General features: G+C 37.5%; 1 protein-coding gene across 1 annotated transcript; it reads right to left on the bottom strand.

Moving 5' to 3' along the window:
* Positions 1-411: 411 nt before the first annotated feature.
* Positions 412-11254, bottom strand: enc3 (ectodermal-neural cortex 3). The gene is made up of 3 exons (XM_051910790.1): positions 11088-11254; positions 8344-10141; positions 412-2187 (listed from the first exon to the last, which is right to left on the bottom strand). The coding sequence occupies exon 2, from the start codon at positions 10132-10134 to the stop codon at positions 8365-8367; it is 1770 nt and encodes a 589-aa protein (XP_051766750.1). The 5' UTR covers positions 10135-10141; positions 11088-11254; the 3' UTR covers positions 412-2187; positions 8344-8364.
* Between the last annotated feature and the right edge of the window lie 1443 nt (positions 11255-12697).

Below are 12697 nucleotides of genomic sequence, written 5' to 3'. Positions count from 1 at the left end.
ACACTCAGATCTCTTCCCTACAGTCTGGGCAAAGGAATGCAGTCTGGAGTCTCTGTGCCATTCGTTGGCATTTCCACTAATCACACCTGCCTGGGAATGAGTGGAATGAGGCTGGTGCCATGACATGTACCCACACACCCTTACAAGAGTCGTGTCTGAAGACAACCATCTCTGAGCAAAAATAGCAATGTGAAGTCATAAAGTTTGTGCACAGAAATCAGACTTTACACTCCAGGTTTCTGGAGCGGCTGGAAATCGCTGTGGTTGAAATCAACTGGGTGTGACTGACAATTTCAAAATTCCAGTTTATCTAGCAAGTTATACAAGGTACAACACATTCCTTGTCACTCAGCGGATCATAGTCATGCTAATCCACAAATCCAATCCTCGCGCTACAAAAAGAACACTTGCTTAGCATTTTCACAGACATTTTATTAAAAAAAAAGTCTTTAACACACACAGACAGATGTTAGAAACTATATTTGGCATTAAATGTCCAAAACAAACAACAAGAATCAGTGATATCAAAAAGTTGTACACAAATTAAGACAACATATTTCAATGCAAAACAGTTCGCAAATGCAACATTTAGCTGGTAACATGTCTCTATCTGTGCTGCTTTCTTTGGCCTCAGGCAACACATTCTAATGTCTTACGTTTAAGAAAAACACCCTTATGAGTGTAGATGACCGTTCAACAGTGAGAAGGACAGCATCTCAATACAAGTGCAAAATCTACTAAAAAAATACAATATACTTCACAAAAGAACATAATTAAGGCTACATGTACAGCAACAACATGTAAGACATTTGCTAGGTTGTTCAATTTATTGAACCATTGGCACAAAAACATTAGGGAAGGAATCCACTGCTTTAGTAGTTTAACCACCCGTTATTCACATTGTAAACTACACATTCTACAGTTGAACGAAAACTAGTATTTTAAATAAAGAAAAGAAAGCCTATTTTAGGACCATTAAGAGTGTTTTAGCATAGTGACGTTATTTCCATGACAATTAAGAACATTTTTCGTCATTACCGCAATTTGTCCAGTTTTTTTAAGCATGCACATATATATTATAACTTTAATCATTTAAATAATGTATTCTTGTTCTTTTTATTTATGGTAACCACTTTTTTTTGCATTACAGTAATGAGAATTTGGAGAATTAATTGCCTTGAAAATATCACAATGCAAACTATCTAAAAACAGGCTTCAAAACTGTCTACAAGCAAAATATAACTTCTTATTTGGTTCTTATTTTGCATTGTAACATTATTTTCATGACAATTAAGATCATATTTACACTTTATTGTAATTTGTTCAGGATTTTTAAGCATTATTTTTAGTTTTTTTATATTTGAATCTGCATATGTGTAACTACTTTACCCTAACTACTTTACACCCTTTGTTCTGTTCCATTATGGTAATGACTTTTTTGCATTACGGTAATGAGAATTTGGAGGGAACATGAGTTTTATTTGCCTTGCATATAATACTGCAATGCAAACAACCTAAAAACAGGCTTTTTTTTTCTTTATGCAAAATATACTCTTATTATTTAGGTGTGAAAAATGACCCAAACTTGTCTATTAGCCCAGCCTGGCTATTCGTCTAGTACAATTATAACAAGAATACAGTGCTGATCAGAAAAGTGTTTAGAATATGTGTAATATATTCCATATTCAAAAACATTTGATATAAAAAGGCAGCACAGCCTAACTTTTTTCAACAGTTTTGGGTTCATTTCCTCTTTCAAAGGTCACCCGAGTTTACTAAGAACACAATGAGCCCTGTTTCATGCACTAAGGTGAGTGACCAGAGGCAAGAGTTAATAATTACTTAATTAATGAACGCACAGGATCCGTGTGAGTGAGCGAGACTTCGAAGTGTGGAACCTCAGGCTAAAAACAGCCCAGTTTAAAGAGATAAGTCTAGTAAGTTTATGTACACATGCGTTCACAATGCTGTCTGTATCTCTCTTTTGGGTCGAGTCTCGCCATCAGAACTGCAGCGACCTGGGATGGGCTCCGGTTGCCACGGTTACCATCCCGACTGACCTAAGGCTTGGCTTCCAGTGAAAGGTCCATGTGAATGTGAAGGAGGAAAAGCGCCTCCCCCTCCCCCCGGCATTCCCAAGCCCCGTGGGGGGGAAACTCGGCCGCATTCCAGAGAACGCTGAAAGATCTGAGGACGGAAAAACAGGGAATGAGTTACACATGTTGAACTCGACATGGTTCACCTACAATCCTTCACATTAGTTTGAAAAACTGAGTGCGTGACAAAAATATCATTTGCTTTATAGTATGTGTATCTGTTTCAAGGTATGTATATCGTACGATATAACTAAATTATCCACAAACACCTACTAATGAGATCACATTTGGTATGTTAAGCTGCTTTTAATTTCAAAAGAGCTTTAAAACTTGTACTATAAAATTGTTCTTGCCCTGTTAAATGTGTTTCATCCCCTGAAACATGTAAGTAATGAGATCATGAAGTACACTTGTGCCTAATTTCCACTTTCACAACATGTTTTTACACAACCTATAAAACAAGCTGTTCCAAGCTGTTGTTTTTGAACAATTTACCTTTTAAGATTGTATTTTATCTTTGCGGTTGCATTAGGAATGTGTGAACTGTTTTGACTAAAGCTTAACAAATATCTAGAGAGAAAAGTGGCATATAAAATGCCAATATAAAATACAATAATTTAATGGAGAAAAAAAATATTATTATTAATAGTGATAAAAAATATTATTTAATTATTTTTTAAACATTTTAAAATATTTTTATACAAATCATTTAATGCTAGCAAATTAAATATATACAGAAAAGATGCTGAAAAAATACATTAATTACATATTAAAAATAACCAAAAACAGATGTGGCAGAATTATATATGTATGTATATATATATAATATATATATATATATATATATTTTTTTTTTTATTTTTTTTTTTTTTTTTATTATTATTATTATTATTTATTTATTTATTTTTATTTTATTTTTTTACACAGTGTTGTAAATGTGTGATTTCCAGCTAGGCTGGTTCCAGCTCACTCAAGGAATAATGCTGAGGCCAGATTGACACCGCTAAAACTGATTTAGGGTTTAACAAGGTTAACAGCGCTGTAAAGTCTAGATAATACTGTGAACTAACTGCTAAAACTAGCCAGCTGATCCTTTCGCACCCCGCCGTGTCTCTTGACACCTCAACACGTGTCACCATGTGTCTGCTGGTGTAATTAAAGGCTTGAACCCCTTTACCGGCAGGCATAATTATCTTTTTCTAATAAATAATGTTCTGGACATGATGCATGAGGGTCAAAGTTCAGTTGTGGACAGAAAAAACACTAAATTAAAATGCTATTCGTATGTGAAAAGTCACGCATGGACGTTTCTCACAATATTGCATCCTCTCTGATGCCTATTTTTCCGTTGTTGAGACAATCAACACTCCAGCAGCATTAAAAATACTACCTGAGAGCTGTCAGCGTTTCACAAGTACAGCAGCTTTAGAGTCAGTTATATTTAAACATCAGCGGCCCGTATTTCATACCTTTGTGTTATTTCTGGGACATGGCAGACACTTTAATTTAAGACGTGAGAAGCGATGCTACACAAATGCTCTGTAAAGTGAACAGCTCTTCAGCGTTGCATAACTAACGCTCGAGCAGCGCTTATCCATCAGCGTCAGTTGTCTCACCCTTCCCAAACCAGCAGCAGGGCAAGTGACCTTTGACCCAGTTTGCAGCCCTTGGAAATTCCATTAAAGCAAGTCTAAAGACCCGAACGCATGCCTGGGAATCAATCAGCTTGTGTTTAATAGATTTTATAGTCTTGTTTTCAACACCTAGCACTGCAAATCCTTCTTGTTTTCTTCCAAACTCTGGAATTCACTACGATGTTTTATTAGGCAGTCAACTATATGCTTTAAAATGAATAAAAAAATAAAAAAAACACCCTTATGGTCTTTAAGGACTTACGGTCTTTGTATTCAAAGTATTGTTTATTGCATTAATCTTACTTTTTAGTTTGTAAATCACTTGTGTTTGCAACTTATTATAAAATTTTTATTTATACGAGTACTAAAATTATCACTCAAATTTATTTTATAAATGGTGAAACAGGAATTTTTCATTAGTAAGACTTTAAATAAATTTTTTTTAAAAAACATTTATTTGGGTAATATTTAATAATCAAATGTGTTTCTTTATTTTTCATTATTTTTATCATTTTTTATATTAAATAAATAAATCTAAAAAAAAATATAATATATATATATATATATATATATATATATATATATATATATATATATATATATATATATATTTATCACTCAAATTTATGTATTTAAGTAATGACAACCCTAAATAAAACTTCAACAATCCCAAGAAATAAATAAAATATTTATTGAACACAACTAATTTGTTCAGTTTTGTTTTGGAAGTTAATGTTTTAGAAAATATATAATAATATATAATGTTATTTGTTTATTTAAATTCTAAATAAATGATTTAATCACTTATATAAATGTATTATATATATGGTGAAAACAAATTTCATGATTTTTAAATAGATAAAAATATTTAAGTCATTTCTAAAGTAGTGGTTTGGCTCCTGCTCTTTCCTGATGGCTTCAGTAGCTGTAATGAGGGTCACAGGGCTGAATTAATGACAGCTGTGTAAACTACTGTGTGAATTGATCTGTGCTCGGATCAATCCCTAGTCGGCACCTTATTTATTAGGAAACGCCCTTTGCATTATGAGCCGCCCCTCAATATTCTGGCAATGTTTACTAATGAGCAAGAGTTAGCTAATAAATCATATGGTGACAGGACGGCAGCTTAAAATCTTACTGGCATTTTCTTTCGCATATTTTATTATGTTATTAGTTCTAATTGGTCTATAAATTAACAGGAATACCGGCTCTTTTTAGTCTATGCGCCCCGGCTTGAAAAACAAAGGCAGTTTGTATGCTAATCGCACCCTTTTCACCTCTTCTGGTGTATGATATTATGCAATTCTGATTAATTACGTCAAGCGAGTTCGCGGCTGAATGACCAGTTTGATCTATTTACGGCTGGTAACCAATTTGAGGCCTTTGTATTATTCAATTTCTTTCCGCAGGTCCCGCTTCCACGGACAAAGAAGTGAAAAAAATTCCATTAACTTTATGCAGATCCAGCCGCGCCGCGGGGCTCGAGAGACACGGTGACTCCGCGCGTGTGTCGGTAAAAGATGGCTGGCCGCAGCTGCCAAAATAAAGGATCTTTCTGTTAGCACTCTGGTTAGCATTAATAAAACATTAGTATTGACCGTGACGGTCACTCCGGTCCGCCTCCGTGAATAATAAAACCGTCCTGAGTGCCAGGAACTGACCCTTGACCTAGATCAGGTGTGTCATACAACAAACAGAGGACACATATGGTTTGTGTTGGGTAAGTGCCAGTTACTACAGCCTGCTCTGCAAGACCAAAGAATGAGAGGATCTTGATAACTTCCTCCATGGTGCTCATGTTACAGTTTGGATTACTAGGCTTGCCAACTAGACAGCATTAAAATTGCCTGAAGACAGGAAATATAATTCATCTGTAACCAGGGTGATGTTCAGCTACATTATACCTTGCTACTCTCTGAATACTGCATGGTATACACACAGGCTATACAACATTTTTATATATAGCCTAGTAAGTGAAACGTTAGGGATTATGCAACGATAAACGTTTTAAACTGTAGCATGCAAATAACCTCATCACATATCATTACTTTACAGTAATAAAATGGTTATTTTGCATTTTAAATTCACGTGTGTGTAAACATGTCTTGTTTTGGTAGTCATAAAAGGGTCAAAAAGAGATTAAAGATTTAGTTCACCCAAAAATGAAAATTGTCAATTACTCACCCTCATGTCTTTCCAAACCCGTAAGACTTTTGTTCATCTTCGGAACACAAATTAAGATATTTTTGATAAATCCAATGGCTCAGTAAGGCCTCTATTGACAGCAAGATAATTAACACTTTCAAATGCCCAGAAAGCTACTAAAGACCTATTTAAAACAGTTCATGTGACTACAGTGGTTCAACCTTAATGTTATAAAGCGACAAGAATACTTTTTGTGCGCCAAAAAAACAAAATAACGACTTTATTCAACAATATTTAGTGATGGCCGATTTCAAAACACTGCTTCATGAAGCTTCAAAGCTTTACGAATCTTTTGTTTCGTTTTTTGTTTCAGTGGTTCAGAGCATGTATCAAACTGCCAAAGTCACATGATTTCAGTAAACGAGGCTTCGTTACGTCATAAGTGTTTCAAAATTTCAATGGATCACCACTGGGGGGCGTGACTTTGGCAGTTTAATACAAGCTCTGAACCACTGATTTGAACAAAAGATTCGTAAAGCTTTGAAGATTCATGAAGCAGTGTTTTGAAATCGCCCATCATGAGATATTGTTGAATAAAGTCGTTTTTTTGGCACACAAAAAGTATTCTCGTTGCTTCATAACATTAAGGTTGAACCACTGACGTCACATGAACTGTTTTAAATACGTCTTTAGTAGCTTTCTGGGCACTGAAAGTGTTAATTATCTTGCTGGCAATAGAGGCCTCACTGAGCCATCGGATTTTATCAAAAATATCTTAATTTGTGTTCCGGAGATGAACGAAGGTCTTACAGGTGTGGAACTACATGAGGGTGAGTAATAAATGACAATTTTCATTTTTGGGTGAACTAACCCTTTAAATATCTGATTTTACATCCAGATCATTGCCAATACTGGAAAAGGAGGTATAATCAAGCACAGTATAGTATTCAGTACAGTAGGATCTGTTTCTGATAAATGTAGTAGGTCATATAGAAAGTCTGCATACTGTGCACAGTACACATACTACTGCATGAAAAGTATGCTAGCATGCCATTTCAAACATAACCCAAGTTAAACCACAATCTAGGCAGAGTTTTGTGGCTGTTATTCGCCTTACGTCAACATAGGAAATAGATCTGTGCTTGTCACGTCATTTCATGGGGTTGTTCGAGTAAATAAAGACAATGCATAGAGAAAAAGTAATAAAAAGTATGTTGGGTGAACTGCTTTCCAGTGTATTCTGAATATCTCTGTACCAACTCAAAGTCTAACAGTGACTCACTGTGCTGATATGCAATGACAATAGGAAAGAAACTTATCTATGTTTAAATGGGCGTGACTGGCTGGTGAGAAATTATGTGAGAGTCTACCTTTAGCCTGATGTATCTTCGATGTACTCTAATGCATGTTGGTTTGTGGCAAAAATGAACATCAAAGAAAAGAACATTTTCTCTATTTCATTTCCTTGCCCGTGTTACAAGATGACAGCTTCTGAAGCAACGTGTATTTTTAGTTTTAAGCTGCTGGCTGCCAAATGGTGCAAAATATAGCTGCACCCTATTACACATGCCTCACTCCACTGTTTCTGACAAGGCTATTCAGTGCAAAAATCAATGGCGAATTAGTGATATTCAAAAGAGCTGAACTCTCAAAGTGGATAAAAGAGACTTGTCAACTGCAGCCGTGCAGATCTGGGGCCTCACAGACTCTCTTCTGCCCGTCTCCACCCAAACCATCTGTTTATTATTGAGGAAGGGCAAACAGCAGTTCCTCTAGGCGTCCTTCCATTAAGTGAGCGCTGAGCTTATGGTAACAAGCTGCGAGTGTGCTAAACAAGACGAGCTGTTTTAGAAGCTGAACTAGCGAGAGTTTAGCATTATAAAAATCCTTGATGTTTTACAACAAATAAAGCGCAGGGACCTGTACAGACGTCACCTGACAAGATGAAATGTTCCAGTTTCCATCCTTGAATCTTCCTGCCAAACATTACACATCAATCTCAAATAAACACACCTTCTCTAAACATCGGTGATCTGTGGGAAACCATTATTTGAGATTGTTATCTGTCTGGCTACTGTGTACACTTGTGAGAACAATAAGCCCTGACATTTATTTAAAAGAAGACAGAGGATTTGTAAACAACCCAGGGAAGCAAAACCCATTTCAATGGAGCAATGTGCAAAAAATGGTACAGGCCTCACCACAGGCAGAACCTACAAGAATGAACCTGATCCTGTTCTTGCTGGAAGCATTTGGAAAAGCCTGTATGTCCCAAAGAGACGCGTTTTACTCTCTAATTTGTGTTGCCACATTCCTGTTCAAACTATTAAGAAACATTTCGTCTTTATTTGACACCCAACAGCACTAATTACGGTTAGACATTTTCATCAACAAACAAAATTACTGTTTTATACATCGGAGAGGGCATAAGTATTCAAAGCAAATGCTGTCAGTTGGACAATACTCACCAAATAACAGATGTATTTTCTTCAAGATGGGAGGTACTTCCAGGTGCTGACAAATGCTGTCGGGATAAGCGAATATGGTACACTTGTTATGCTATCCCATGAGTCCGTTGAGGGGTCATAGCAGTCCAAGGTTTTACACCTCTGTGCCCCAAAGTATCCCCCGACCACGTACAGGCGATTCCCCGATGCCACTGCATGACAGCTTATTCTCCTGGAAGTCACGTCACCAAACTTGGTCCACTGGAACGTCTCGCTATTGAAGCGGTACGCGGAGCTCGCCGAGAACTCAGTATCTCCGCCAATGACCACAACATGGTTCCCAACAACTGCTGCCGCTGTGTAACGCCAAAGCTGAGGACAAGTGGCCGGGACAGTCCACCTGTTCTCACAGGGGTCAAAGCACTGAACCTTAGGATATTTGTCCCTATTTACACTAGTCCCTCCAAAAGCAAAGAGTTTGTTTTTGGCCCCTACGACAGCAGCATTGCTCACACCCTCTCGAAGAGGAGCTACCAGTGTCCACTTGTTGGATTGGGGGTTGTACTGCTCCACTTGTTTGAGAGACACAGATGGGGATGCAGGGAATGACCCCGCAAGGGATGTGTGTCCACCTACTACATACAGGATATGGTCAAGTTCTGCTGAACCATGTCCAAATCTAGCAACGAGCATTGGTGCAGCTTTGGACCATTCGTCGTGCAAGGTGTCATAGACCCAAACGTCTTTTGAAGACCCATTTTCAGACCCTCGACCACCTGTGACATATACTTTACAGCCAATAGCGCAAGCACTACACTCTTTGCGAGGGCTAGGAAGGTCCGTTTTGGGAGTGATCTCTTTGGCCTTGTGATCAATCATGTATACTTTGTCACACATGAACGTTTGGCCTCCTAGAAGCAGGAGGGCTTGGCTGACCTTCCGGGGTCGGGCGCAGAAGCCTGTGACGACTCCATCGTTCTGCAGGATCTTCATTTTGCAACGGACAGCGTCTTCCACAATCTCACGGCCCACCTTGTGTCCCATGACGAGCTCCTCGGACGCAACATTCTTTAGCAGGTAGCTCTCTGGGAGCAGGGCGAGGCGAACGCAGCGAAGAAGGTCGGGAAGATCCAGATGTCTTCTCCCAATGTCTGCTCTAACCCAGTCAATAACAGCCTCGTACACAATGCTTTCATCCTCAACCTCCAACTCCTCACTAAAAACGAGCTCCTGAACTTTATCTTTGGGCAGGCTTAGGAAGTCCTCGGTGTGGTAGAGATTAGCAAAATTTGCCAGGCACATCCTCCAAGAAAGTTCATACAACTTCTGGCACTGATGAGCATCAGACAAAAGCATCATCCCAAGACAGTTGGACGGATGCAGGTTCTTCTCCAGGAATTCTGCGGCGGCGTCACGGATGTCGTGGAACTGGAGCATGTCGCTAGCCTCCAGCAAAGACTCTGCATTTTCCTCGTTGATGATCACCCGGGCAGAGTAGGCGTAGTCTAGCAGAAGCTCCAGAACCTCCGGGTGCAAAGAGTCGTGGAAGTTGACCTCGGCGTCTCGGCTCTCCTTCAGGCCACCGCTGAACATGGCCTCAAAATAGCGGCTACATGATGCCAGAACCGCCCGGTGGCATGGGAATGCTCGATGTCCAGCACGCAGGACTACATCCGTGAAAACACGTCGCTTGCGGAGGAGGTTGAGGTGGGTAAGCAAGCTGTCTGCATGTGACGTCTTGTGGAACAGCTGGATGTTCATGGATCCAGAGCTTGACCTCGACTTTCGGTTCTCGTGATTACTGACAGACATCTTTGAACTAGATAAAAGAGAAAAAAGAGAAAGAATTAAAACTATTTCCTTTCAGATCCCTTTGGATAAAGCATTCAACTCATCCGTGAACATTCATTTGATATTACTCAGAAGGCCTATTGTTCAGCAGTGTTTAAAAATCCTTAACATATAATTAGACAGCGGATACATCACAGTTAGAGCAATTACACTTGGAACCAACCATATCCTTGGACGACAGTAAACCCATAATCGTTTGTTAAACAGCAATAAAACATTACAGCTTTTCGTTTACCTTGAGATTGTCCTGCCTTTCAGTACAAGGGTTAATGATTTATGGGAAATAAATCATCTCCTTCCTCTTTGATCTCTGATAAAGTTACTGCTCTTAGCTCTCATTTCATAATTTTGGTTATGCATAAAACAAAGAAAACTGCACAGGAGTATGAAACATAAATGTACAACAGTACCACTGTTAAAAAAATAACATTTCCAAGTGTTTAATACTGGTCACATAATAAAGCCAGCAAACCAAATCTTTAAATGGACACCAAAATGTTATTTCTTCAAAGATAAATCAGCCAAGGTAGCAATGACTTGAATTTACAATGTTAATCATAAAATACCATAGTCACTACATTTATTGTTACTAGAAATACTGTCATGAGAAAATATTAATACATTAAAATTCAGTATGAATGTATCATAACGCTAACGGCAGTAACTATGGTCATCTATGGCAACGTTCATTGTGGCGTTTAAATAACTTTAATACAAATATATTCTATATATTTTTCTTGACATGAAGAAATGAACATGATGTTTAAAGTATTTCGCAACGTATTCAGAGATTTAACGTTAAAGAGACAAGTTTTCCCCAGACAAATCTACGGAGCGGTCCATGTATACCTCACGTTTTTACATTGAAACATTGTGAGGTATAACCAAGTATGAAAAAAGTAATATGAATTTACCTTATTTCCTTTCGTCGCGCGGACTTGCACAGTATGCATTAGACTTTTAAAGACGGGTGTTACTTTAGGACGTCTTGAAAGATTTCAGTAGTAACATTTCTCGTGATGAGATCAGTCTGCGAGATCCGCCTGTTACACACTGGGGAACATTACTACTGTGAGTGAGTGTGTAGTGTAGTATGGATTTCAGTCGCTCCTCCTCTTTCCGCATGTTAAATGTCCAATCCTGGCGGAGGAGGTGATTTTAGGACACGTTTTATTAGTAATCAGAAGTGTTTCGGATAATTAGTGAGCGTACATGTGTGTATGAATGTGACTATGCACTGGTATTGAGACATAATGCATGTTTTTCATGTTTGTGATTGTGAATGATAGTATCATGTAAGACTGTGTAAGGTCCTCCACAGATAGCAACACCAAACATATCTCTTTCTTCTTAGGAAGGTCGTATTCCAGGTATGCATGAACTGTTTAGCGGCACTCAGTTCAGTTTAAGGAAAGAAATTCTACTCTCTTCAATTACGTGTCTCTGACGTGAAAATGTAAGAACGTGTCTTTTTTAACAAAACACCAAAAATAGACAGAAATTTGAGATTTTAAATACAGCAACTAAATTACAAAGTAAGACAACAACAATAACAATGTTTACTCGATTAAAAAATAAAATAAAAAAATCAGTAGGCCTAGTGTAGTGGTTTTACCATTTTATACAATTGCTGTATCATACTGTACTGAATTTAAAATCACAAATTTCTGTCTATTTTGGTGTTATGTTTGACAGAAAAATATTTTTAGAAAAGACACACGTTCTTACATTTCCATGTGTTTAAAGAGAGCTAATTCCACGTAATTAAAGAGAATAGAAAGTAAAGTAGAGTGCCGCTAAACACACAGTATGGGTATTGAGCCTCTTTCATTTAGGTATTTAGTATCAATCCACAGTGTTTTCTTTCCAACACAGGGCGAGCATGTTATTCTTTGCATCTTTCATTCATCCTCAGTGCTGTTGTTGTACAAACATCACCAGTGTACTGAGCTGTGAGTGAACACTCACTGTACTGTGTGACTGTTAATTACTGTCAGACCCCCTGCCAACACTCAGTTTATATCTAATAGAATTATTAGAGCTTAAACAGCCGTTACTGTCTCGATGTCCTGTTTACACAGTCCTCAATACCAATTATATCTGACTTTCAAAACAAAATCCTTCTGGCTGGCTTGACACTTTTAACTTCCACTATGGTCATGTTTTGGCTTTTACACATATTTTGAAATTTTGTTTATTTATTTATAAAAAATCGAAGTGCAAATTTCTTTTCAGCAATATCTGTTGGAATGTAGCGGCACCTACTGGACAGAACCTGTATTGCAATAAAGCTGAACCGTTACAAAACTACAAAACACAAATCCTTATTTGTTTATTTTTTAAAAAGAGATTTATACCAGATGCCGAGATTGCAAACTTAATCTATATATATATATATATATATATATATATATATATATATATATATATATATATATATATATATTTTAACACGTATCAAATGAATGTAATTTTGTTGGCTGTTTGAAATTGCAAAATCTTGTGTTAAATCAAAAGCGATAAA

This window comes from Ctenopharyngodon idella, chromosome 10 (genome assembly GCF_019924925.1).
Source record: "Ctenopharyngodon idella isolate HZGC_01 chromosome 10, HZGC01, whole genome shotgun sequence".
Taxonomy (NCBI): domain Eukaryota; kingdom Metazoa; phylum Chordata; class Actinopteri; order Cypriniformes; family Xenocyprididae; genus Ctenopharyngodon; species Ctenopharyngodon idella.
Note: the sequence above shows the minus strand (reverse complement) of the source record. Positions and strands in the feature narration are given on the sequence as shown.